This window comes from Amblyomma americanum, chromosome 4 (assembly GCF_052857255.1).
Source record: "Amblyomma americanum isolate KBUSLIRL-KWMA chromosome 4, ASM5285725v1, whole genome shotgun sequence".
Taxonomy (NCBI): Eukaryota; Metazoa; Arthropoda; class Arachnida; order Ixodida; family Ixodidae; genus Amblyomma; species Amblyomma americanum.
Window position 1 is genome coordinate 204,953,983 of NC_135500.1, and position 27,105 is coordinate 204,981,087.

Sequence of the window (27,105 nt, forward strand, 5' to 3'; positions counted from 1 at the left end):
AGTGTTGAAGTAATCGAGGAGAGTTTCGTAGGCGGGATCTGGGAGGTTGGCAATAAGCTTTACCGTCACCTTGTCCCGGCCTGGTGCTGTACCTCGCTTCATTTTAGCCAGGGCCGCTTTTAGGTCATGGAGCTGGAACGGTTGATCCAAATCCGCGTTATCGGAACCTGCATACGAGTACGCCTGACCACGGGGATCCTGGTGTATACTCAAATATTGGTCGCGGAGCGCATCGGCCAGTTTGGCCGTGTCTCCAGTGAAGTTATGTATAGCCCTTTGAAGCTGTTTTTGTGTCTCAGTACGGGTTTGTGCCGGATCAATAAGAGCGCGGAAGAGGCGCCACGTACTCCGACTCGACATTTGCCGAGCTGCAGTGTTGCATCGGTGCACCCAATTGGAGTCGGCGAGTTGGGCCGCGTATTGTGCCGCCTGTTGGGTGATATCCGCAATTCGAATTTTGAGTTTCCGATTGTGTTTTTGACGACGCCAGCGGCGGACTAGGCTGTGTCGTGCGATTCGCGACACATGGCTAGTGGTTGTGTTAGTGCTGAAAAAGCGCGTCTACTTGCCTTTCACTGACAGATCTACTTATCGTGCATCTTGCTAGTTGCATAGCATTTGGAGTAAGCGTCCTTTTTGAGCAGGTATTTATCCTCTGAATCTTTAGGAAATGTGGTAGGGCGTTGTTAATTCTAACAGTTATGTGCCATGTCGCTGCGTTGCTTCAAAGAGAAGCAGAAGAGCTTTGTTCTTTGGCACGTCTTTTTCGTCACGTGTTGTTTCGATAACGTTTCTATTCGCACAGCAGCTATAGCTCTATTCGAAAATGAAAGGGGTGAAATGCGTGAAGTGCAACGCACGAGACACGAGACCGGAATATGGCATACTACGCCCTCCAGGCGTTGTAGAAGTCTCCTGTTTCTTGAGGCAGCCCATCTTCTAATAAGAACCACTTACTTGTTTGCCTAACCTAGGAAGCTTGTTGTGCAAGGTGGTGGTGCCATGTGCCTCACTGAGGGACGTGCTATCTTAAAAGGGCAGCCATCCTTGTGTGTCTTCGCTGCAAAAAAAGACTTGTAAGCGGAGGTCACGGCTGTCCTGAACGGCTGAGATCAGTTCTGTCAAACCTTTGTAATCAAACTGATAGCATTCTTTTTTACGTTCGCTGGTCGTACACCAGTCATCATGATCCCAAAGTTGTGATGATGGTGAATTTTTATGCCGCAAGGGCATCTGTGGCCAAAGATCGCCGTAACACAGTTGTTTGTTCTACTTAAGGTGGGGTCAGACACATTTCCGAAGCATTGCACCCTAAATAAAGCAAGAACGAGGCCAACTGGGGAACCTTGTACCCATTGTATAACCGCCGGGTACCCGGCGGCACTGGGGATCGAGCACTGCCGCATGCGAGGCGGGATCCGAAAGTTGTCATAAATTGCTTGTTGCGACTTGAGGTCGTAGTCATCTGTCTAGATGGCTGCAACCAAAAGTCGGACTGCGCTAAACACCGCTCTCTGATATGTTCTCTTTTTTGCTTGTTTTCAACGTTTTATATTTCTCGCTTCGCTTACAATAAACCCATAGTTGTTAGCAGAGCTAGTGTTGTCTCTTCTCTCGTCCCGTTCTCTGCGCTAACTTCTTTGAGTCATGAAGCCTATGCGGCTACAAACTTCAACAAATGCTACGGTTCTGTAACCGCACGACGCGACACGTCATTAAGAAGCGTTCCTCGCCGCTATTGCGTTGAAAAACTATCATGAACAGCTGTGTACTAGGGACACAGAATGCGCGAAACCGCTTGGGAAATAGGCCGGCGCGCTGCGCACTTTCGTCGCCCGCACCGTCTGCGGCAGAACACTATGCAAATTAAACCTGGAGCGCACTAGTGGCATGTTTCGCTCCTTGGCAGTGCATAGCTTATTTACCATACTTTTCACCGTTTGCGACAGAGAAACCGCAACTCTGCAAGGTCTCCCAACGCACCGCTCGTATACATGTTGCCGCACCGCCCGAGCGCATTAGGAAGAACGTGGTTGACGACGCGAGCCGAGCAGGAACGGAGGCTAGGTTAGGAGGAACTTGTCGCTAATTAGCACAGCTGATTAGGGGCTTTTGTTCACGCAACACGGCTTTTTACATTTGTCTTGAGGAGAAAAAGCTGTGGATAGGAAAATATCCGGTGTGCACCCACTCGCTGCACAATGCGCGCGCGCTGCCGTGCTGAACCATCAAGACGCCATGACGACTGGCTGTCTGCGACATCGCTAAGCGTAAATTACTGCTCTGATAGGACCGTTGTTATGAAGGTAATATACGCTATTCATTCCTTTTTACCCGCCGCGGTTGCTCAGTGGTTAGGGCTCTCGGCTACTGATCCGGAGTTCCCGGGTTCGAACCCAACCACGGCGGCTGCGTCTTTATGGAGGCAAAACGCTAAGGCGCCCGTGTGCTGTGCGATGTCAGTGCACGTTAAAGATCCCCAGGTGGTCGAAATTATTCCGGAGCGCTCCACTACGGCCCCTCTTTCTCCCTTTCTTCTTTCACTCCCTCCTTTATCTCTACCCTTACGGCGCGGTTCAGGTGTCCAATGATATATGAGACAGATATTGCGCCATTTCTTTTCCCCAAAACCAATTATTATTATTATTATTATTATTAATATTATTATTATTGTTATTATTATTATTATTACCCTCATTTCTAATGACACACCTACTCACAAGGATACAGGCGTAATGCAACGTATGTACTAGGTGCACGCTTGTTCGCCAAGAACACGTTTTTTGTTGCGTATTAGATGCATCCTCACCTCGCAGGCTGAAGTCCCTGGGTTTAATTCCCGGCTCCTTGGGAACTAATCATAATAATTATTAATAATTGGTCTTGGGGGGGAAAGGGAATGGCGCAGTATCTGTCTCATATATCGTTGGACACCTGAACGGCGCCGTAAGGAAAGGATAAAGGAGGGAGGGAAAAAAGAAAGGAAGAGAGAGGTGCCGTAGTGGAGGGCTCCAGAATAATTTCGACCACCTGGGGATCTTTAACGTGTATTAAAATCGCACAGCATATGGGCGCCTTAGCGTTTTTCCTCCATAAAAACGCAGCCACCGCGGCCGGGTTCGAACCCGGGAACTCCGGATCAGTAGTCGAGCGCCCTAACCACTGAGCCACCGCGGCGTGGCACTCCTTGGGAACAAATTTTATTTTTCTTTGCCTGGTCACGTGGGGTTTGGGACGCCACTCTTTCTGGACGTCGGGCTTTGTTGCCGATGAGCGATATACATTCATAATTCGTTATTACAGAATGATTTATAACGAAATAATGGATCTAACTAAGGAATGACGATTCCCTTTGGAAGCTCGGTCAGCACTGGCTATAACGAAGCTACGGCTGTAGCGAAGTAATCGCCGGGCCCCTCCAACTTTGCTATAACGAGGTTCAACTGTAATGCTTTTACATTAATCAATCGATGAAAATGCACTCTGCACAGCTCTATGACAGCCCTCGTCCCTATTCTTAGTGCTTTGATCGCAGTTACGGGGACGACTATAGAGTAGCCTATGATGATACACTTTGGACACGTTTGGTAGTATTTTTTTTTTCTCTGACTCGAGCGTATCGCATTTTGCGGACGTTTTTCCAAGAGCCACAATTCATTATCACCAGCAGACAAACTGCGTCGAGTGCAGGATAAAGACCTCCCCAATATTTCTGCGATTAACCATTTAGCTGCGGCTATTTTATCCATGCGAACTGCCTAATTTCATCCGGCCACCTGACCTGCTGCTGCCTCCTGCTACACTTTCCCTCTCTTGGAATCCACTCTGCTACCCTTAAATACTATCGGTTATTTTCTCTCGCATTACATGCCGTTCTCATGCCCATTTCTTCTTTATTTCGACTAGGACGATATTATCTCGTGTTTGTTTCATGGCATAAATCCTGGTGAGGTATGTGGTCAGCTGGCTGTTGCGATAATGCCTGTGCTCTAAGAGTGGTTACCACGGTATTTAGTGTTCCGCTTATGTGATAAGGTTTTTAGGCCCACTCAATAGAAACGTAAAGTCTAAATCAATATAAAGATGATAATTTTGACTTCCTAAACGTCAGTTTAAGTGACCGCCACAAAAGAAATCCGTCTTCAGAAGAGCGTGTTGTCGGGCAAGTTGGCTTTGCATGATATAGAAGAGCGCTCGTCTGTCGTCTTGTGTGTTTCTTCTCTGTCTTCGTCTAAGTTTTGCGCTAACTTCTTCTATATCAAATCCGTCTTGTTCGGCGGGAACTGTTGCTTCCCCTTTTTAAAGCATTTTCGTTTCTTTCCTACTGATTTTTCCTCCCGATGCTCAAAAATTCCGCAGCTGTCTCTGCCGTCGTTTCATTAAAATTTGTGGTGAAGGCAGAATCACCTTATTTTTGCGGTTTTTAAGGCCTGGAAACATTTACATCCAAGTCCAGCTGATTGCAAGCGGTCACCTTAGTATACGTTGTTACTGCATATGTTGAGACAACTCCAAACAGAACCCGGTGCCTTTGATTCGACCAACGCGCAATGCAATGAAAGCGAGAAGGCCTTTTCACCTTGTGAAGGCTCGAGACAAAAATGCAGCATCGCATACGCACTGATATGCTACCCTCACTTCATTCCAGACGTCTCCCTGGTAATGCGTCCACTTACAAAGGCACACCTGGATTATTCTGTTTTCATCAGCTTCCGAACTTACCCACCTTTAATCTTTCTTAGAACTTGTTTTACGCAAATGAAGTGTTAGGGTGACATTATTAAACTGGACATCTGAAGTAGGTAGCACAGGCGTCGATTTTTATTGTCTTGTATGTCAACAGGATGGAGACAATCACCAAAGATGCCACTTTAGGCAAGCGTATACAGCATTCTGGAGACACAAAGGCCACAGACGAAAGCAAAATAAAATAAAAAACCGCAAGATTACATGACATAGCGTTTTATTCAGAACACAAAAACAAAACATTGCCTTGACCCAGCACTTCACAAAACTGGTGTCCTATTTCACATGACAAAACACTGCACATTTTCGCCAGCAAAACGACATTGTTACTATACTCTCACGAAAGTGACTTATTTCTGTTCTGCAGATACGAACACAACACTTCATTTTTTTGTTTTTCAACCAAAGCACAATACTACAAGGATACGGCAAAACAAGCTTGCTCTTGTCCTTAAGGTACTCTTCTTGGGTGGCTTCTTATCACATGCGCCGTCTATATTTATTAGCGACATTGGCTATGTGCCCTTTCGTCTCGCATCGATTGTCGTGCCTACGCTACACATTTCGTTTTTTTTTTTGTTTGTATCGAAGAACTAAGTTTTTAGCTTGGGGAGACGAAGTTTTCTTTCTTCTCGAGAGAGGGGGCGGGCCACATGCTGTCTTCTCAAAAATCTTCATCGCGTTGAGTTCGGTGATGCTTCGCGTCCGCAACTTTGTTCAATCAAGTGGTTTTTAAAAGAACGGGCCATGTCTGAAAAGAGAAGAAAAAACAGTGCAATCGAACTGGCGGTCAACAAAGCTGCAAATAATTTCACATGCACGTAAATGATCTCAATGAGCTTGAATTTCAGCATTTTTCATAAGAATGGTATTACCACCTTAGTTAGCTTGAAATTTACCCCCCCCCCCCCCCCCCCACACACAAAAAAAGAAACTCACAGGACGGTGAAGACTATGTAACGCGAGATTCAGCGATAGCTGTTTAGGCGCTTAATCACGTGACCACTACACCAGTGGTCACGTGATGTACCTCTGCACTGGCAGGCGGCTGTTCCAAACACAGCCACCTGTATGCCTATGCGACCCAGGTTGACCGGCGCAACCTTTGGTACGCTAGCACCCACCGGTTACGCCGACGCCGACGAGGCAGCCAGGGACGGCCGCCTAACAGCTATCGCTGTAAAACCTGCAAAGCTGACTGTCAGAGTGAGTGACCTTTTAATGAGCGTGACAATTTTCTTATATATACCCCCTGCCAAAGTAACTAAGCGACAAGGTTTGTATTGTTGCCGTATAAGGAAGCAGTTATGACATCCATTAGCTCTAGATCTGTGTAATGTAAGGAGAGCTCTTGTCCTCACCTTTTCGCACCGTTAGATTTTTTAGGCGTGCTGTAAGAACTCCACTATACGGCTGAGATACGAATCGCGCTGCTTGGTTACTTTTTGCAAAGACGGTACGTACAGCGCCTATATATTGCACATCTGTTAATGTCTCCTATTTTAGTATCAGTAGTCATGAGGTTGTGAACGGACAAACTTGATTATTTCGCCTTGAAATGTCAACAAGTGACTCTTCAAGGCAATGCAGGTAGTCCGCGGCTTCGGTTTCGGGGCAGAAAAGTGAAATCAGAGCATTCGCTGCATACGCTGCAATATTTACACTAATATTCGTTGCGTAGTGCGGCTGACCGGAAACGCAGAAGTAGCCTCGCCTGTTCCCAATTCTGGACCATTTTTCTTGAGTACTATCTCCTTTTCAATGCATGAGATAAAAGATAACACCGTGACTATTTTCTTCAAAGGTTTGGTTGAAGCGAGAATGATGTCCAAGAAATAGAAAATGAAACCGGTCTATACATGCTGAGTTAAATCTTTTAAGTATACAAAATACTACCCAGAGTTCAAAACTCTTACAAGGTATGATGACCTGCATCAGTAGTGTGCTTGAATAAAACGAGAAATGGATAATGGTGTAGGAAGAGCGATATAGGACGTTGATCTACGATGGCACACATAAAAAGTAGTGCGGAAATAAAGAAAGTTGCTTCGCCAAAAGCTAACTACTATAACATGGCGCACTTTTAACACCGTATATAAGCGTGCTTAAGCGTTGAATAGTTTTCTCAAAGGTGACAAATTGGCAGTTCTCAACTGCCACCATTCGCAGAAATCTCGAGTCTCTCGGAATGGCAGAAAAGTGCAGCTCAAAAAAAAAAAAGCCTCCTGCTTGCCGCTCTTTTTCTCGAAGCAATCCCCATCTTCTCATTCCGGTTCTGAGAAGTATTAAGACAGGCCTTAATGATTTGATCAATAGGTCATTGTGAGCGAGCCACCTGATAGCACTCTAAATAACGAATTGTTGCAAAGTAAATCGATGCTTGGTGAAGAAATTCAAGAGCTAGGATGAAGCTACTAGTTTTTTTTTGTCTGATAAAAAAAAAAAACATCAACAGGCCGATAATCAAACTGACGCGAGAAAGCTGCGATAACAGCTGGATTCGCCCTTGGTGATTGCTATGATTTTTTTTCTTTAATGAATGCGTTTACTTTAAGATGAGGTTTCACGCACCTGAAAAAATTTTTATGGATGGTGAAGGTGTGCGGGTGTGGGCCGATGGTGGGTGACGCTTCTAGAATGTGAAGGTGGTTGAAGGTTGGTGGCAAAGTGGATCGAGGATGGCGGCGGGTGGGTTGAGAGCCCCCTAGATAGGGGAGGGGTGTGGGGAGGTTGATGGTGGATGGTGCTTCTAGACGGCAACTAACTTCCCACTGCGTTTTTTAGTTCAATTTTGCCTTTACTTTTTCGCGTTATGCTGTCGTGCTTCTAAAGGCTGATGGCCTTGTGGAGGTTGGAGGTAGGTGGGTTGTTGCTAGGTGTCGCTTCTGGAGCGTGGAGTTAGGGTGGAAAGGTGGGGGCACTTCAGGAAGGTGGATGTTTCACTCATCTAGGTCTTGCACAGACCACGCCGGAATTGTTGCCAAGTGCCAATTACCACTGGTACTGCTACCCTATTAAGAGGTAACGATGAATACACCTTTCCGGTTATATATAAAAAAGCCAAACTGACGAGTACGCCGGGTGGCATGTTATGACGTCATTGCCTTCACGATCACGTGCAAGTAAGGCCATACCAGCTCCCATTGAAACGCAGGCATTGGCTGAATGTTGTGATGTCCCAATACGCATGCTTATTGGTTGGCCAGCACACTCTGCAACCACTCAGAAATTGGTCTGCTGGGGTCAGTAAATTGTAACGTGTGGGATTTAATGTCCTGAATCGACACATGGGCTTTCAGTGGCGCCGCAGTAGAGAGCTCCAGATTAATATTGACCGCCTTGGGTTCTTTAACGCGCGCTGACATCGCACAGCACATAGGCTTGTTTGTATTTCGGCTCCGTCGAAATAGGACCACCGCTGTGGTCGGGAGAGAACCGGTGACCTTGCGATCAACAGGCAAACGCTAAAGCCATGGATCAACCGCGGCGGGTTCACCTGAGGTCGGTTGGTCAGTTTTCAGACGCCAGAGAGTTTTAGTATAGCGGGCTTTGCGTGACTGCGTGCTTATCGGAATAACGGGTAAAGAGTGTGCATGCGCAGGACGCTAACAGAGAAATAGCATAAGAGAATGCACACAACCCGCCACGGTAGCTCAATGGTTAGAGCGCTCGGCTACTGATCCGGAGTACCCGGGTACGAACCCGACCGCGGCGGCCGCGTTTCGATGGAGGCGAAACGCTAAGGCGCCCGTGTGCTGTGCGATGTCAGTGCACGTTAAAGATCCCCAGGTGGTCGAAATTATTCCGGAGCCCTCCACTACGGCACCTCATTCTTCCTTTCTTCTTTCACTCCATCCTTTATCCCTTACCCTACGGCGTGGTTCAGGTGTCCGCCGATATGTGAGACTGATACTGCGCCATTTCTTTTCCCCAAAAATCAATTTATTGTTATTTTTTATTTATGTGCGCAATTTCCGAAAACTTGCACTCCGGCTTTTGCGCGCTTAGCGTGAAAACATGGCGGCGTCCTGCCAAGGCGTCCTGTTTCATGTTTTTAAATGTGTTTAAGTAAATAATTATTCATGTATTAAGTAATGGAGTATCGCATGTATTGTAATGAAAAATATTTTTGCTTGAGTGATTTGTACGTAGCCTTTTCTTGACTAGATGGCGCTACACGTTTACGCATTACTTTTAATCGCCGAGGCATTTTTTGAAAAATTTCACTGGTGAAAATAAAGGTTACTGTATTAATAGGCAGCAAAAGATTTATATATTTTACTTTGACAAATAAGCGGCTGTGGCGACCATTTCAATAGAGCCTACGGCCTCCTTATAATGTAAAATGTGTTTGCTTTCGGAAAGCTATACTAAAACTCTCTGTAAATATTGATTTTTCCTTAGGTCCGCTATTACGTTAGCGTTGTACTAAAACTCTTTAGCGACGCGGACTACGACTTTTCCAAGAACAGAAAAAGTCGTCACTTAGCCAGGACTGTAAGTGCAAATAATTATTGACGCACATACTTTCTGCAATTAATCTAAAGAACAACATGCTACCGTTTAGTTTTATCCACAAAAAGAAACCTCTCGAATGCGGTGCTACTGCTGTCGCTCACCGCCTGACTGTTAGCTAATTAGCAGTTCTGTTTCTAATCTTAAAAGAAAAGAGAGGTCCTCAACGGACAAGCTCATTTATTGTGACTTGTTCGAATAACTTTCTGCGTGCATTCCGTTAGTGGCGCACTTTTATGCACAAACCCAACTCGAGATTCGTTCCTCTCGCAGTTCGTTCCGCGTAGAACGACTCCTCACATTGCACTCATTACGATCCGTTCCGGAACGCTTTTACGAGCCGCTAAAGGCAAGTCGCTACTGTAAAGAAAGCAACGCCCTGTAATGTGACTGGGAACAAGGCTGTTCCTTGTTTGCCTTCCCGAAAGCAGCGAGGCGAGAAGGCACAGCTGGAACAAGCCAAGAAAGGGAGTAATAATGCGCTTGTTCCGCTGCAGACGCCAGCCTTGATGGCCGCAGTAACCGATAGCCCTGTCTGCCGACCCCGGCTATAAGGCGCGCCCCGCAGACGGCCTTTAGCGGAACACAAACACGGCTTGGAGCAGGAGGATGATGCCGCTCGCATTGTGGGACCCCCACGTACGGCTTCGGTGGCGCCAGCCAAACCGGAAATTGCCGCCGCTCGCAACCACCACTCACGCCAGAAACAAATCGAAAGCTCGTTGCCCGTCTGCACTGCATGCACCCACCACCGTACGTTTTTTTTTTGTTCTTTTCAGGGCGCTACCACCAGGTCGGACTGAGCGTGAGGACATGGAGGAGGGCATGCAGAGTGTTAGGTGGTTCCGCCTTACAGTACGTTATGATGTGACTCGCCTATATGTATTTATATATACTCGTATAGGCCAACCAAAACGGAGCCTACTGTGCGTGTTCACGCACGACGCACAACTTTCTTGTGAGCCCAATTTAAAAGGCCTTGCTCTTTTATTCGCTCACCGGTGTCCAGGAATAGGGCGTTGCGGTCAGTAAAAATAAGGCATGATAACAGACTACACGCGCGTGCAAGCGTAAGGCTTTGGTAAAAGTCTTCGGGCCATACGGTTTCCTTTTGATGAGTATGTCGTGTACTTAAAGGGACCGAACACTGGATTTTAAGCGCCAAATTTTTTTTTCCGCGACAGAGAGCCTAATGTCTAGGGTTGATTCCGCAACTGATTCGTTAGAAGTGCTGCAGAAAATTTTTACCGAGAACTTTTAAATGCATGCACCGGTTTTATGTATCTCGATACTCGATACATCCCGATGTATCCCGATACTGGATACTGCATGGCGATGAGATTGAACGTCGGCAAAAGTGATCTACCAAAAACTGATATCAGCTAAGGGCGCTCGGCTACTGATCCGGAGTTCCCGGGTTCGAACCCGACCGCGGCGGCTACATTTTTATGGAGGCAAAACGCTAAGGCGCCCGTGTGCTGTGCGATGTCAGTGCACGTTAAAGATCTCCAGGCGGTCGAAATTATTCCGGAGCCCTTCACTACGCAACCTTTCTCTTCCTTTCTTCATTCACTCCCTACTTTATCCCTTCCCTTATGGCGCGGTTCAGGTGTGCAACGATATATGAGACTGATACTTCGCCATTTCGTTTCCCCAAAAAAAACATTTATTATTATTATCAAAAACTGATACAAATCGCCTGAAACGCAAAAGGCCCCCGTGTACTGTGCGATGTCAGTGCACGTTAAATATCCCTAGGTGGTTTAGATTATTCCGGAGCCCTCCACGACGGCACCTCTTTTTTTCTTTTCCTCTTTGACTCCCTGCTTTATCTCTTCCCTTAAGGCGTTGTTCGTGTGTCCACCGAGATAAATGGGACAGTCAGGCATCATTTCCTTTCCTCAAAATTCAATTTTCAATCCCCGCCAGAGAGTAATTGCACATTTTTAGCATAGAGCAGCGTCCATTTTAGTTTCCACACCTGAGGAGGATAAAAAATTGGCTGCGGTTTAGCTTTGGTTAACTCTAGTTGAATTGCGAAAGCTTCGTTTCCTCGGCATGTCGTTTACGCAGCGTCTCATTCCGACGCTCTCGAGAACTCAAACCGGTCTCTTCCGCAGTTGACGACTCACTCTTGGACGTGGCACGACTCCTAGCCGAATCTTCGTTACAACGCTGCTCGAGTCGTGTGGCGCGTTCTTCTGACGTCTCTAGACCGCATTGTCTCTTCCTCGCTTCGTTCTGTCGTTGTCGCATCTCTTTAGCGCTCTCCGTAACGACTACAATACACTGCCGCTGCTGAGGCTGATAGGAAGAAAGAAAAGGAAAGTGCGTGGGCCTGCCTACTGGCTCAAGCCGAGCTACGCTCGGCGCCGCGTGCTGAAAGTAGGAGAGTTAAATGATAGGTGAGCAAAGATAGAAAGAAAAGGCGCGCTCTAATAAGCCCCGGGCCGATCCCGGAGGCAATGCAATACCGGGCTGACCCGTGCCAGAGTGCGTCATGCCGGACACTGAGGTGAAGCCCATATATATATATATATATATATATATATATATATATATATATATATATATATATATATATATATATATATATATATATATATATATATATATATATATATATATATATATATATACTCCACGCGAAGCGACACCTCCTCTCCCTCTGCTCCAGCGGAGCACATCTGGTCGAGCGAACGGCGACGGCAGCGGCGTCGACGGCGGCGCCATCTGTTGGAGCGCGGCTGCGGTGCTGCTAGGCAACGGCGACACATGGTCGTTCGTCGGCCAAAGCACACAGCATAATAATAATAATAATAATAATAATAATAATAATAATAATAATAATAATAATAATAATAATAATAATAATAATAATAATAATAATAATAATAATAATTGGTTTTTGATGATAGGAAATGGCGCAGTATCTGTGTCATATCGTTGGACACCTGAACCGCGCCTTTAGGGAAGGGATAAAGGAGGGAGTGAAAAAAGAAAAGAAAGAGGTGCCGTAGTGGAGGGCTCGGGAATAATTGCGACCACCTGGGCATCTTTAACGTTCACTGAGATCTGACAGCGCACGGGCGCATTTTGCGTTTCGCCTCCGTCGAATCGCGGCCGCCGCGGTCGGGTTAAAACCCGGGAACTCCGGATCAGTAGCCGAACGCCTTAACCACTGAGCCACCGCGGCGAGTAAGCCACCGCGACGGCCAAAACCAGTTTTTTGCTAAGTTTTCAAGCTCGCTACCGTTATGGCGCGGTTCGGCTGTCCATCGAGACGTGAGACAATTACATCGTCATTTCCTTTCCTCAAAAGCCGATTTTTAAACTAAGCTCACCTAGTTTGTTTCGGGGCTATCAAGTATAAGAACACGGCGGCCTTCTTTGGAAGTTTACCAGATCAGGCTGAAAGAAGCATTTCTTGATGCATGCTCTGTGTAGCAAGAAAGGATAGTTACTTTAGCTTAAAGACTTTACGCCATTTGTTGGATGAAATTTTGTGCATTTCTGTAAATTTATTTCATGGTGTAAGAGATCAGTCTGCTGAGAAAAATTTTTTCGCTTTGTTGAAGCATTAGTGCGCGTTCAGCAATACAACAAAGAATATTCGCTACGAAGTGTACGGCTTTTCGTGTTCATTCCGTTCGTGAACCTTTGATGGTCTCTTTGCGTTTGTTACCGAAGTGTGCTTGAATTGCACCTCTTGTTGGGTGAAAAGTATATGCGCACGCTCAATTTTGTCGCCTTACACTCAAGGCCTATCCTGAGACAGCGCTTGTGTTGTTGTTTTTTTGCGCTGCTAATTATGAATCGTTTATCAGTTCAGGAGGAGTCAGAATTTATTAATGCGAAAGAATTATATGTATCGTGAGCAACAAAACCCGTTGTTGTCGTCCAGACGAAACGATCCAAAAAATTCATTGACGTCACCATGTTGCCAGCTTGGTGGCTCAAAAGCAGGGCGATGACGTAAGGTTACAAGTTTAGAAAGTCAACACAGGACCCAATATATACATAGACACCGATTGATCTTTACTTCAAAAGCCTTTAGGGTGAAGACATTTAGATCAATAGCCTTTAGGGTGAAGGCGTTTATAAAGGTCAAAGGCAGTTACGCGAAAGGCCTTCATCTTGAGGACCTTTGGGTCTTTAGAGTGAAGTCCTTACGTTTGGCCTTTATGTTAAAGGTTTTTTGGACAAAGCCTTTTAAGGTAAAGGCGCTTTGCGTAAGCTCCAGACTCTCAGGCACCAAAAATTTTTCATATGCCCCCTTTCCTCCCTACCCAATACCCCGAATGCTGTCCGCAGTGCAACAATCTAAACCCAACACACCATCACCTTGTCTGGGAGTGCCCGATTCCACCAGGTGAATAAACACCCATCCCCCACCCTTCATTACCTTCCCAGGAGGTTTCCCTGTCCGGCTCGAACCCGAGCGACCAGCAATCGTTGGTCGATCCGGCGGCCTCATAAATGATTTTGCATTCACAGCATGCAAATAGCTTTAAGTGCCCTTCGTAATTTATGTTTTTGAATCGAATGGGCTATGCGCCACTCCTCTCACAACTCGACCAGGGCCAGTTTGCACGAAGCAAAGAAGAGTTGTGTTTTACACTCTAATCTTCTTCGCGGTCTAAACCCTCTCTTCATTTTGAGGAAAGAAAAAAAGCCACTTAATGGCTCACTTTGTCATGGAAACCTCAGCGGCGCTTTTACATGGTGATGGTTGAGGGTTCCATCAAGAAGTGAGACACCGCGCCTTTCATTCCCTGATAACTAATCTTCATGAGCCGGTGATACCTGCGGCGGTGGCTCAGTGGTTAGAGCGCTCGGCTACTGGTCCGGAGTACCTGGATTGGAACCCGACCGCGGCGGCAGCGTTTCGATGGAGGCAAAACGCTATGGCGCCCGTGTGCTGTGCGATGTCTTAGCACGTCAAAGATACGCAGGTGACCGAAATCATTCCGGAGCCCTCCACTACGGCACCTCTTTATTCCTTTCTTCTTTCACTTCCTCATTTATCTCTTCCTTTACGGCGGGGTTCAGGTGTCCGCCGGGATGTGCGAGACAGTTGCTACGCCATTTCCGTTCCCCAAAAACCAACGAGGCGGTGATGTGCCTTTGTTTTCTTCGAAAGCGTTGATGGTTTTAATAATAATAATTGGTTTTTGGGGGAAAGGAAATGGCGCAGTATCTGTCTCATATATCTGTCGCAGTATCTGTCTCATATAGCTATGCGCCTTACTGCGCATGGGGTCGAATGAATACGGGAGGCGATGCGCTCGGTCGTCAGTGGCACAGAAGCCTTGCTCGTTGCTTCAGATTTCGCTACATATACTAGGCATAGCAGAGCTAAGCCACAGCTAATTTTTTTCATTGCCTTCGCTTGAAATCTGGCCAACGGTCGTGCATTTGTGGAAACGTTTGGTCGGCGTGAACTGTTTGCTTGCTATTCAAGTACGCAAAGAGTACCCACGTTTTGCAACCCTTTACAAGTCCAATTTCTCATGTGGGAAGCGAGCAAGAAACCGCTTGTTGTTTGTCCTGCGTGCCTTGAAGGTAAGAAATGTGTATAGAATAGACATCTCACTTTTCCTAAATACTTAAAATATTTAATATTAACTTTCTTAAATTGTGAAAGAACTAACTTTAGCATGTAGAGCATTACACAGGTTAATAATAATAATAATAATTGGTTTTTGGGGAAAGGAAATGGCGCAGTATCTGTCTCATATATCTTTGGACACCTGAACCGCGCCGTAAGGGAAGGGATAAAGGAGGGAGTGAAAGAAGAAAGGAAGAATAGGTGCCGTAGTGGAGGGCTCCGGAATAATTTCGACCACCTGGGGATCTTTAACGTGCACTGACATCGCACAGCACACGGGCGCCTTAGCGTTTTTCCTCCATAAAAACGCAGCCGCCGCGGTCGGGTTCGAACCCGGGAACACAGGTTCGGGAATTCGCTTTTCGGATATGAATTAGAACAAAACGAACAGAGCCAGGCGGGCCTATCGGAGTCTTCTGAATCCTCGGTTCAACGGTTCTTACTGATCATTCACAGAAGCTCATATTGTTTACTTTAAAACGGTTGATGCGTCAGGTGTTAGGGAGAGGAAAAGGATCTATGTGGATAAGCAATAGTGGTGAAAGCTCAGCGGATTGAGGGCTTACATATAGACGTTTAAACTCGCTTGGCGACGCGCTTCCAAGTTCTTCTCATATCAAGACTGTGGATGTGTGCAAGTGAACGCCTGTTTAAAACAGTATTCAAAAAGCAAGCAGAGATAGCATGGAAGTGAGCCCCACCTCGCGGGAGAGAATGGTGCGGCTGGCGCGGTCCGAGGAAAAAAATTGTAGGCGCCCCCGCGGCATCTTCCTCGACGCGGTTCCTGGGAATCACCGCCTCCGGCCGCTCTCGAACAGGCGCTGCCGGAGAGCCTGCAGGTTCTTCATCGACGGCTGGTTCCGGTTCAGGATGAAGTCCGGAAGGTCGACGCCCATCATCACTGCGAACGCGCAAAGGCCGGCACGCCATGTTAGGCTTAGCGCAACGCACACTCCCACTATATCCACTGCTCCTCTTCCGCACGAGCAGCTGAGTTTGCGTGGCCATTGGGCCGAGCCCCCCCCCCCCCACCCCCCCCCAATACACGCTCAAGACAAAAAAAAAAATGTTTGCTGTCTAGCTCAGCTAAGCGTGTTTAGCGAAATCGTCCCGGCGACGTTGACGGCTCCAGCCGACTCGCTCTGTCGTCCATAGCGAGAACTGCAATGCGAATGATGCGAGAGCGGCGCCGGCTCCTTGTTCCAGCAAACGGCGAGTCACGTGTTTAGTCACGGGGTCGCAGCTGCCAAGGCAGCGGTCGGCACTGCTTCGGCGCGCGATTGCATCCATTCCATTCCAAAAACCTTTATTTCCATCAGAAGGGAGGCCCCCTACTCCCTACCCCCGGCACGCAGGCCTAGGGGGTAGGGGCCGGGCCCCCGCGATTAAAGGCAGGCAAAGAGTTGCTGGCTCTTCGCGGCCTCCATCGCCAGATGAATGGCTTGCTTCTGCTTGACGGAGTCCGTGCTCCGCAGAAGGGTCTCCCAAGCTTCTCTACTATCAATTTCTTCGTTAGCCCCTGGGGAGTCTATCGCGGCTTCCGTGAGTGACGTGTATGTCACGTGGCTAACACGCCTCCACCGCTCCTCCCCTTGAAGGTCAAATTGTGGTGCCGATGAGCTTGGCTTGACTAGGCCAGTAAAGCTTTCGCTTTGAAAGACGTACCTGTCGCTCTTTAAACTGTACATTTTAAAAGTACTGGAAACATTATCTGTATTTCATTCGTGTAGAAATAGTTGAACAAAACACAGACGCGAAAGAGCTGGGGAAGAGTTAGTCGAAAATTTTGTTAAAGCCATAGCTTTAAGGATCCCGTTCAGCGGTAAAGACGGCGTCGGCTTCTGTTGAGAAACACAGGTCACGCGTGCCGAGAAACCCACGTCATGCGTGGGCGTCTGAAATGCAAATAACGTGAAAGAGGATTTACCATGTGGATTAAGGGTAGGCGCATGTCTCAAGCGACTTAAGTTTTTATAGTAATTGATTTTTGCCAAAAAAAAATTTCTTTAATTTTAGTGCCGATTCGAACCCAGGATGAGTCGGGATTCTAACCCACTACCGACTGGTCTAGCTCATCTAGAGACGTTTGCACGGCATCGGTACAAGCGTGGTCTGATATATATACGGTGTGGTCTTTGACGTTGAGTAGTATCTTACGAGCGTATGCTAATCTGTATGTGTGTAATTAGAGAAGCTCTAATTAGGGAATTGTTAATTCGGCGAGTAGCAATACGGTGTGGTCTTTCACGTTGAGTAGTATCTTAGAGCGTATGCTAATATGTATGTGTGTTATTAGAGAAGCATTAATTAGGGAATTATTAATTGGGTGAGTAGCAAAGTGCACATTCGCGTTTCTTTCACAGCCCCTTTGTTTGAGGTGGAACAGCGACGCCGCCATACGGCAGTCACCGGAAAAGCCCTGCGATCTGATGTACGCAGCTGCCCTGAAAGATGGCGCGCAATCAGTAAAAATTTTTCGCAGTGCGGAACCTGCGTTCCGGTGGACAGCTTCTCTGTGTCCGCGTGATTATATGTGTAGTGTAGTGAGCTAGTACTCATCAAGGTGCGTTTATATAGAAGCAACATTACTTGCGTAAAGTCCACTGTGGAGGGGTTCAGAGACAACAGTGTGGAGGCAGCGTTGTGCTAATTGTTGGAATGTAAACAAAGAATGGTGACTGTGCGGAGAAAAACCGCTGAAGGCAGCCATTAACGCTACGCTTGATACCTTTAAAGGTCGAGCTTGTGTCCCCCCAATTCCTTTTTTCATACTGTGCTACAAACCTTGCAGTCATGAACGCAGTAGTGCAATAACACATGTACTGCCACTGAGGCACGAATATTTTCCACAAGTGGTCTTGCGGAAAACTATCTGAGGGCAAACTAGTCTCCCTCTATAAGCAGCTATTCACTGTCTAGAGTTGTATGCGGTGTAAAAGTTAAAATATACCTATCGTATTCGCGTATGTTTGCGCGGTTTCTTTGAGGCCCCAAAAAGAAAAAGAAGTTGTGAGTTCAGGGACTATTACCACGGATCTGCTGAAATTCGACGGAGCGTTCCTATATTTATTCTCCCATGCTTGCCTTGCGCGCTGGAGGCATAGCGCTCATTAAGTTCAGGTACCGTCTCATTCAGACGCATGAAAATATTCAGCACAAAATACTTGTCAAAGACTTATTTTCTGCACTTGACAAATATCCGAAAGGCCAAGGTTCATACCATTTTTCCATTCGAATTATTTATGGATAATAAATGCTATAACAGCTCGCAAAGTTATGAACACATTAAATACGTTTTTATTCACTTTAGATGGAGTAATCGCCTGAGGGCGCTATAAGAATTTCTTAAAAAGTAAAAAAGAAAACGAAAATGCCTTTGTGATGCGTACTTTTGTCGGATCGAATTGTTCGCTCTGAAAATAAGGCGTTCCCGAACTGCTTAACAACGGCTGGCAGCAGCCCTGATCAAACAAAAGAAGTGGTGATAATGCTTTTGTCAGTGGGGAATAAAGTTCCTCCCTCCTATTTGCTTCATTAAGAAAGCTGTCGACAATTAGATTTCATATTGACCTTATTATATGCCTTGATGAAGCAGCTCTTTTGGAAGAATGGTTCTGGTGACGCTATTCACCTCGAACAGAAATACCCAGAGAAAAAAAAATTACATCGAGCATTTTAAGTTCAATCGCACAAGCAAAACTGAACGAAAAAGCCCCTAATCTGCAGTCGCTCGTTGACCTTGTTTTCATTCGAACCTATAACGAGGCAACTTTCTGGGATGCCAATGGCTGTATTGACATTCCGATACGAGCGACCGGCGAACAATTGCGATGGCAGTTCTTTATTGTGCTTCAAGAGTGGCATTTTTATTATTATTTCAGAGTTTGCGAATTTTCGACACTGCAAAAGACGTCAATCAGTGCGGGCCTTTGTCTAGGAGACTTCGAGTCAAGCTGACTGAAATTATTGACATTTAAGCAGGGGCATAGGCATATGTTTGTCTGCGTGGAACTTCAACATTTCAGGCCAAATTCCAAACAATAATAATAATAATAATGAAGTTTTACTTTGCAAATCAGTGCCGTGAGATATAAAGCATTGCGTAGTGTATGGTCCCGGATGCGTTTTTCGACCATTGAGTATTTTATAACATGCAGTGAAATCTTTGCGTTCGGAGGTTTTTGCACCTCGCCTCATCGAAATAAGGCCGGGTTGGGATCCTCCTGTCGTGTTCAGTGGCTGAACAGCGCAGACGCTGAATCACCTCTTGTTGTAAGCCCCGCCGCGGTGGCTCAGTAGTTAGGGCGCTCGACTACTGATCCGGAGTTCCCGGGTTCGAACCCGACCGCGGCGGCTGCGTTTTTATGGAGGAAAAACGCTAAGGCGCCCGTGTGCTGTGCGATGTCAGTGCACGTTAAAGATCCCCAGGTGGTCGAAATTATTCCGGAGCCCTCCACTACGGCACCTATTCCTTTCTTCTTTCAGTCCCTCCTTTATTCCTTCCCTTACGGCGCGGTTCAGGTGTCCAACGATATATGAGACAGATACTGCGCCATTTCCTTTCCCCAAAAAACCAATTATTAAAATTCTTGTAAGAGCAGAAACGAACTCTCTTTTACAGTTCATAGGAGTACAACAAAAGAGTCCATGAGTAGCTTCAAAGGTGCAAATTCAGATGATGAAATTTAAGTCCCATGTAAAGTTTCGACACGACCGATAGCCTGGAATTGGAAGTATCTCGGCGCACTTTGTGGTCGATACCTTTCAGTCCGGTCCCATGAGGGGAGTAACAAGATTACCCAGCGACGTCTCACATTGAATCAGGCACTCTTCGAAACGTGCGCTGTGTCGATATTAAGCTTACCGTTTGACCCGGACCAAATATTTCATGCATTGTTTATGTGCGACCTCCAGTGTGAGTGCCCCTTGAATGTGAAGCTGCTTTAAAACCGCATATTTTTTTTTCGCTCAGACTTAAAGTATAGTCTGTCGAAAAATCGTTATTCGATTGACATTCGGTACGAATTGCGTCGTGTAGATGTACTTTATAGGACTATGAAGTGCTATTGTTGCGGGTATATCACTTCCGGAAGGCCGAAGTATGTCTGCCGTGCGAGTTTTATCGAAGCGTGGGGGATGACCTGACGGCGTGGAATACTTGAGAAGCAAGTCCTTTGAGCCTGGATTGTTGAGAAACGTCTCACAAGACATCTCTGTCTCTTTTTGCACACATGGCGCTTGTCAGGTCAGAGACTCTGTGAAGAGAATAGAATCAATTCTGGGAAAAAGGGACGACCCAGATTACCTCGGAAGCCTTTCGTAGTAGATTTAAGGACTGATCGTAAATATCAGGCGTGTGTATATCCTAAAAGTGAGGTTTCCAACACAGCGTCTGCTTCAAAGTAACGTAAAAACACGGAGTTTCGCTTTCCTGGCTTTTTTTTTCTGAGCTTCCTGCTTTTCCAAAGAGATAAAAAATTAGTCATGCCTAAGAACTGCCATGACTTTATTTCTAGTTACGCACGGCTGTTCACATCGCAGAGCAGGTGGTCTCAAGTGCTCTAAGGATGGCAATATCCCCGGCTTCATATTACGATGGCGCACAGCATTCGCCTGCACTGGTGCAGTTTCCCATCCACCACGTAGTTAAGAACGCCTGCAGCGCTTTTACTTTAAAGGACGTAAATGTCGTTCATTTATCGACCACCCGACTGAGCACGGAACGGCTGAAGTAGATGTGGCATAAAAAAAGAGGAATCGCAATTATCATCACCACCACACCCACGCTTTCCGGCACCAATACTCGGGTTAACGAGCATCTTGAGATATCATCTGAGCGAAGAGAACAAGTCGACATCTGCACGTATTCCTGGCGTGTACAGAATTGAACATTATAAATGCTGGAAAGTTTTATTACATGAGTTTTTATGCACAGTTTTACGAGCCGTCTTGGCACAATGCGAAATTAAAAAGAAGCGGCTATTAGACACATTACCTCTCTACTCGAGGAAAATTTCACTCCCTCTCTTATCCCTTCCCTTACGGCGCGGTTCAGGTGTCCAACGATATATGAGACAGATACTGCGCCATTTCCTTTCCCTTAAAAAACCAATTATTATTATTATTATTTCAGTGCTGAAGAAAAATGAGGTAGGGTGAGATATACAAGCTATAAAATTTGATATAGAAATCTCTTACGTTACGACATTTGCGTTAGCAAACAGTCGATGTTGCGAAGCCTTGATGAAATGAGGTTATTTGACATTTGAAAACAACTGGATATTTTTTTTATTCATGCGATTGTGTTACGTTGAATTTTTTTTACGGTTTGAAAAAAGTTTTAAAATGTGTCTTTGCACTTCTGAGTGACTCGTCAGAAACCTAGCGTGGCGTGAGGCTTTTCATCCGGCCGTCTTTCAAGGCTCGAAGAACTAGACCAATGAAAGAGACAGTCTTTGTCGTCACCTCTTCGCATGATGTACGTGACATCCTATGCGAGTCCCGTATCTACAGCGACGCCTGAAGAAGCCACACAAGTTATCTCGAACTTTGTCACGCAGCAGGTGAGGCGGTTCCTTTATTCTTATCTATCTGCTGTGAAAGGAATCCCCACCTTTTGATCTCCTCTTGTACTCGTCACGCCTGGCGCTTTCAATGCCAACACCAAACACAGAAAAAAAGCATCGGGAACAGAAAAACACATATGAGCGACGAGTTGCTGGGGCTCCTTGCAGATTAAAAAGAGGGCCCTGCAAGGAGGACTTCCTTGCTCAAAGTGAAGAAGCCCCCGCTGTACCAATTCTGCTGAAGCCGACGTCGCGAACGTCTCATCATGGGTGCGGGGTGTTCGTCGCTAGTTGGAAGTTCCCTTTTTCGTGCATTACGAAACTTTTATCTTTTTAATACGATACGAGTTTTCCATAGCCATTACTGCCATGAGAAATGAAGTTGAGATTGAAGTTGAAGTTTATTTCCTTTCTTAAAATGGAGGAGCCGGGACTAAATGTTGTGGCAACAGCTTGACACAAGGTCCCGGGTCCGTTAAATAACTGACAGCACAGAAGGAAGACGGCGGTTACATAGCAATGCATAAGGTTACAAAATAAGGACAACAATGGTCGTACAGCATTTCATAAATTTACGAACAATGATTGCTATCTGTTTGATGATAAAGTAATATATATATATATATATATATATATATATATATATATATATATATATATATATATATATATAATCACCAAAAATTGAAGAAACATAACAGGATTTAATTCACGACGTTTCGGCCGGAGGACCAGCCTTTTTCGAGTCACACTCGAAAAAGGCTGGTCCTCCAGCCGAAACGTCGTGAATTAAATCCTGTTATGTTTTTCAATTTTTGGTGATTTTATATTATATTGACCAAATCAGCTGCCAGAAATCACTTTTATATATATATATATATATATATATATATATATATATATATATATATATATATATATATATATATATATATATATAAAGCGAATTATTACAGTTGTCACTCGTGAAAGATGTAAAGAAATGACCAATTTGTAGGCCACATATGCACATCATGGTTTGGTTTTATGGCGGTTTAACGTCCCAAAGCGACACAAGCTCATGAAATATACGAAACATTTTGCTTGTCCGACGGACGCTAATATTTAGGCGATGTGGCAGGCCAAGAACGAACCATTTTTTTTTTGCTATGAGAACTTGCTTTGGAACCACTTCGCGCGCAGGTTAACCAAAACCATGTGCTTTAGCTTGCGAAGAAAATTTCAGTAGCATCAAAAGTGCGGCCAAACAACGTACAGATCTGAGCAGGCTTCTGTAAAGCGCTTGAGCCGTGCTTTGCGGGTCAACAAAACGGGTAATTTAAAGCAGGCACGAGCACAATGTTCGTGATTGAAAACGACCGCTATGAGCACCATGTTCCTGACAGAGCTGCTGAGCAAGGATTTCACCTTACTTCTTCCGCAATACAACTCTTCGGCTCTCTAGACAAGCGCGATACAAAATTACTGTTTGCAAACTCGTTCCGTGGCATGCTGTACACGTGAAAATGGTTCCTGCTATGCAGTCCTGGCGTACCTGGCGTAGAAAAGATACCTCTTTTCTTTATTAGTGTCACCTTACTTTTGGCTTATATATTTACGGTGATTCATTTGGTGTCCAGACTGCATCCATGTATCGGTTTTTTATCATTTTTCATTGTCTATGACACAAGTCAGTTTGCGACATATTTGGTTCATTGGACGCCTTCGCGTTTCCCACTATTAAATCTCTTTTAAGGCGAAGGCAGAACCACTCCCGCTGTTCTCAGTAAGGCGTGACGCACCCGCTGTAAGCTGTTCCCAGCAACTCGCATGTCACACACTAAGTGTTCGAACTCTCGTACAGTCCACACTGCCTTTACATCACCGCGGTGGGTCAGTACCTGTGGCGCGTGGTAGCTAGGCCCAAGTTCAGGGGCACGGTCGCGGAGCGAAGATCGGATTTGGAATAAGGGGCAACGTAAACACCGCCAGCGCACCGAAATATTTGGTGCACATTTAAAAAGCCCGGTTGGTCGGAATTTATACGCAGCCTTCCACCACTACGTGCCTTGTAGTCCACAATGGTGCTCTGTACAACAAGAAAGCTCAACCATTAAACTTGACCATACTGTCTTGAAGGCTCTCATCCAGCGAGATGAAGCCGAAGAAAAAAAGAGCTTGCTGTGTGGAGACAAATGCACCTGCGAAGTTTCGCCCCGGCAATGAACAGTGTTGCTCCGTAGAGCCTCAACATGGTGCCCTTGAAGTATCGAGACTGTCACATTTAGTGCAAGCACAGACAGAAGGCTCCAAAATTTATCGGCCTCCCTGAGGGGTAATAATTTAGTGACCCCGATAGTTGTTTTGCATTCCACGCCCATGAGTACTCACACTCGTACGGTAGCCTGGATCACGTGTCCACAAATGGCCCATTCGTTAGGGTGCCTGCTCTTCGCACCACATGTACAGCCTGTGCCCAAAGTTTGGGACCCAGTGGGTTTGCTTCTGGGCCCTGCTGTTCCAGTGTTTCAGACCTCTTTAAGGTGAGAGGCGCTGTCATTCTGAAATTTATAAAAGCTCAGGATTTCTAAGGGCTCTTCAAGATGATCGTAGTGATGTTTCGGGCGAGTTGGAGTGACGTGTTGATGACAAAAGGAACGGCGACTTGGGACAAGACATGTGATAGAGATATGGATGGTACGACCGGTATACCGTTCGCTTCTCTGCCCTAAGTCCCGCTTAAAGTTTCGGTTCTTTCCATTCTGCAGCATGCTACAAGGACAACGAAAAATGGATCAGAAGTGAACCTACTGGGCTATTTACTTTTGACGAAGGCTGTACGTTATGGCACAGGCCCACGTAAAAAAAGTTTCCGGCCGCTTCACACTAGACGGCGCCGTTAAACCCGTACAAAGTTACTCGTGAAACTATCGCTCTTAAGAGGGACAACTCAAAAGTGAGCTCTCGAAGGTACGCTCGGAACATAAGTCTCTATGACGTGCGAACAGAGATTTAGGCACACAGGCGCCATGTCTGTGAGCGACCTCCCCATTTGATAGCCGCATATTGGAGCATGATAGTCGCAACTTCACTCCCAGAAGTGCAGTGTCGAGCCACCCGCTGGTATCAGAGATACTGGCTTCGATTTCCACTCACGCGTCGTGGAGATTTAATGTCCAAATGTAAGCACCTGCGCAAAAGGTACTAATGCAAACGAGAAATGAAAACGACTTGAACGGTGCTCAATGTACGGTGCATGGCGTGGGTATTGCTCTTGCAGTGCACATAATGCAGTGCTATTTGTGCTGTTCAGGAGAGAAGATTGGGCTACACGAGGTAGAAATTTACGTGCAGTGGGGTATGAAAGTCTCTAGGACGCATGAGCAGGAAGCGACACCGATATCTCTGTTAGCCGGGGGCTTGAGTCCAAACTTGCGTAGTTGGAGGTCTGATTGAGGTGCGCTGACGTTTGGCAGTAAAATTAAGTCATTACTGAAAAACATGGCACCTATGTGCCTAGACTGCTCTTCGTGCGTCCTGGAGGCTTTTGTCACATTTAGTGCAACAATTGCATGAATTTTAAACGCAGAATTTCTAAGAATTTATGAACCATTTCTCTCCTCGCACTCATAGGCCCGTGCAAGAGATCAGTGCCGTGTGCAGCCCCAAAAGCACCGACTGGGAATAGTCAAGTGATGCTTCCTAACTGTTCGCTAATTTTCCTTGATGTTACCGATGAGAAATCTGATGCGGAAAAAAAAATCGATTGTTTTCACTCCGGTATACGAAGAGGCTGTCTACTCACGTGACACTGGCATCATTAACACTGACAGGGAGCAGTGATTGACAGTAAAAAGTCTTTCACGTTACGAATGTTCAGCTCCTTCAGCGTCGCAATTCTGAATTTGTGCTTCGTTATCTTTAAAGCAATACAAAATACAGCCAGCCTTTGTAGCGAAGCAGTAAAGGGCATATTTAACTGCGCCTGTAGCGCACTTAGAAATGTAGAAGACAGTAGTCAGATTGTAGTTTATAACGAAATATCCAATATATCGGCCTTAGGGCCGCATCCATTGTGAGCTTTCTGCTTATAGGAGTCTCAACCTTCTCTTTAGAGCAGTTTTACAACACTGAATTGAGCCTGTGTACCTCACAAATATTTAGTGCAAATAACATTGCGGACAACCACTGACGTCGAAGCTTACAGCCCCAATAACACTTAGTGCCTTCGAAGCGGGGAAAAAATATAAGCTCTTAAAAGACTCAGCGCGCGAAAGCTTCAGAAGAAATGTTGAGTATTTAATATGAACCAGTAACAAATTTGCTGACAGAAAGCTAGAAGAATGGAGTAATTTTCAGTAATAGGAAGTGTGAGAGTGCTCCAAAGTCATGCAAAAATGTGCACTAATAACACGAGCGGAAGTCACTTATTCCGACTAGGAGAACTCGTTAACCCAAGCCCGCTCTCGAAAGCCCCAAGTAGCCTGCCGGAATATTCTGTTGAATCGAAAAGATCAAACTGCTAAACATTTCAGTTCCACACTAAATATAATTAACTAAACAACAGGGAGGGTACCCTACGTATATCCCTACTGTTGTCTTCCAAACACGTGGCCTGGACAAAATGTGTGCTCAAGCGGGTGCTGTTACAACCATGAGTGCAATATATATTCCTTGAGCGATGTGGACCTTGGTAACGGGTGTATGGAAAGAAAAAAAAATGTCCCGCAGCTAAGATTTAAGAATATTTGAGTGGACTTGAATATTTAAGTCAGGGCTACGGCCACAAGTGCACGCGAAAAACAAAAAAAAAAAGAAAACATGAAATAACTGTGGAAAAGTAAGCTGGCAAAAAGAGGTTATTTAAAGATATCCCCTCATCTATCGCAATTTACCATGTAAGAAGAGAGAGCAAGCAAAAACTTGCAGCGTGTTCTCTGAGTTTTAAATATGCGCAGCACATGAACAGTCGGCTTTAGCACGCAACAACCTGCTCGGGTGACTAACGCTACCAACTACTTGTATTCGTAGCACAGAAACTATATCCACAACTTGTCTTTTTAACAATGTCTGCGCGCCATGCAGACACCTTAATCTGCAAAGTTATGAGTAATGATGCAGCGTATTAAACAGAAATAAGATAAGCACTTAACAAGCACACGACAAACCAAAACAGTGAACAAAAAAAAAAGGAGGCTCGTCTATGGCTTTCCTCGAGGCGCGGTTTTTCTAGCACTTGAAGTTATGCCTACCGAATTACTTGCCTGATTCGGCGCCTTACTAGTCTGAGCTACGGGTTAGGTATTGTTTCAGCGTGAAATGTGCGGCAGCCTGACAAGCAGAGAACAAGGCGTATGGGAGGACTGCCAGTGTTTGGAAGAATTGTAATACGTGCATAAATATGCAGAAGAAGAACGCAGTTTTCGTGGATGTATGAATTAGGAATGGTAGATCTTGCGCTTGAAGCTACCGAACGTAATACTTGGCTTCGTAAAAAATAGCGCGAGTAGCTGAAGACGCTTCGCGAGAGAAGGAAGACACCTGTGGCTCGTCTCTACGTTTAGGGCGCATATCGCGGCGCCGAACGTTTTACGTCACGGGGAAGCCTCGACTTTAGCCGGTGCTATCACCAACGGGGCGTGCGAAATTACGAACACCTACGTCAGAGGCTGAGAGGCTATCAATCGA

At 45.8% G+C, this 27,105-nt stretch overlaps 1 protein-coding gene across 3 annotated transcripts in view; it reads right to left on the reverse strand.

The window, feature by feature from the left end:
• Nucleotides 1–4,800: 4,800 nt before the first annotated feature.
• The window catches only part of LOC144127524 (uncharacterized), a 105,126-nt gene continuing 82,821 nt past the window's right edge, over nucleotides 4,801–27,105 (reverse strand). For 2 of the 3 annotated variants that reach the window (XM_077660518.1, XM_077660517.1), the window contains 2 exons: nucleotides 15,574–15,773; nucleotides 4,801–5,497 (listed from right to left, as the gene is read on the reverse strand). In XM_077660518.1, coding sequence (XP_077516644.1) covers nucleotides 15,664–15,773 — 110 coding nt within the window. In that variant the 3' untranslated portion in view covers nucleotides 4,801–5,497; nucleotides 15,574–15,663. The remainder of the gene's footprint in view (nucleotides 5,498–15,573; nucleotides 15,774–27,105) is intronic. The other variant, XM_077660516.1, reaches the window with a different exon arrangement.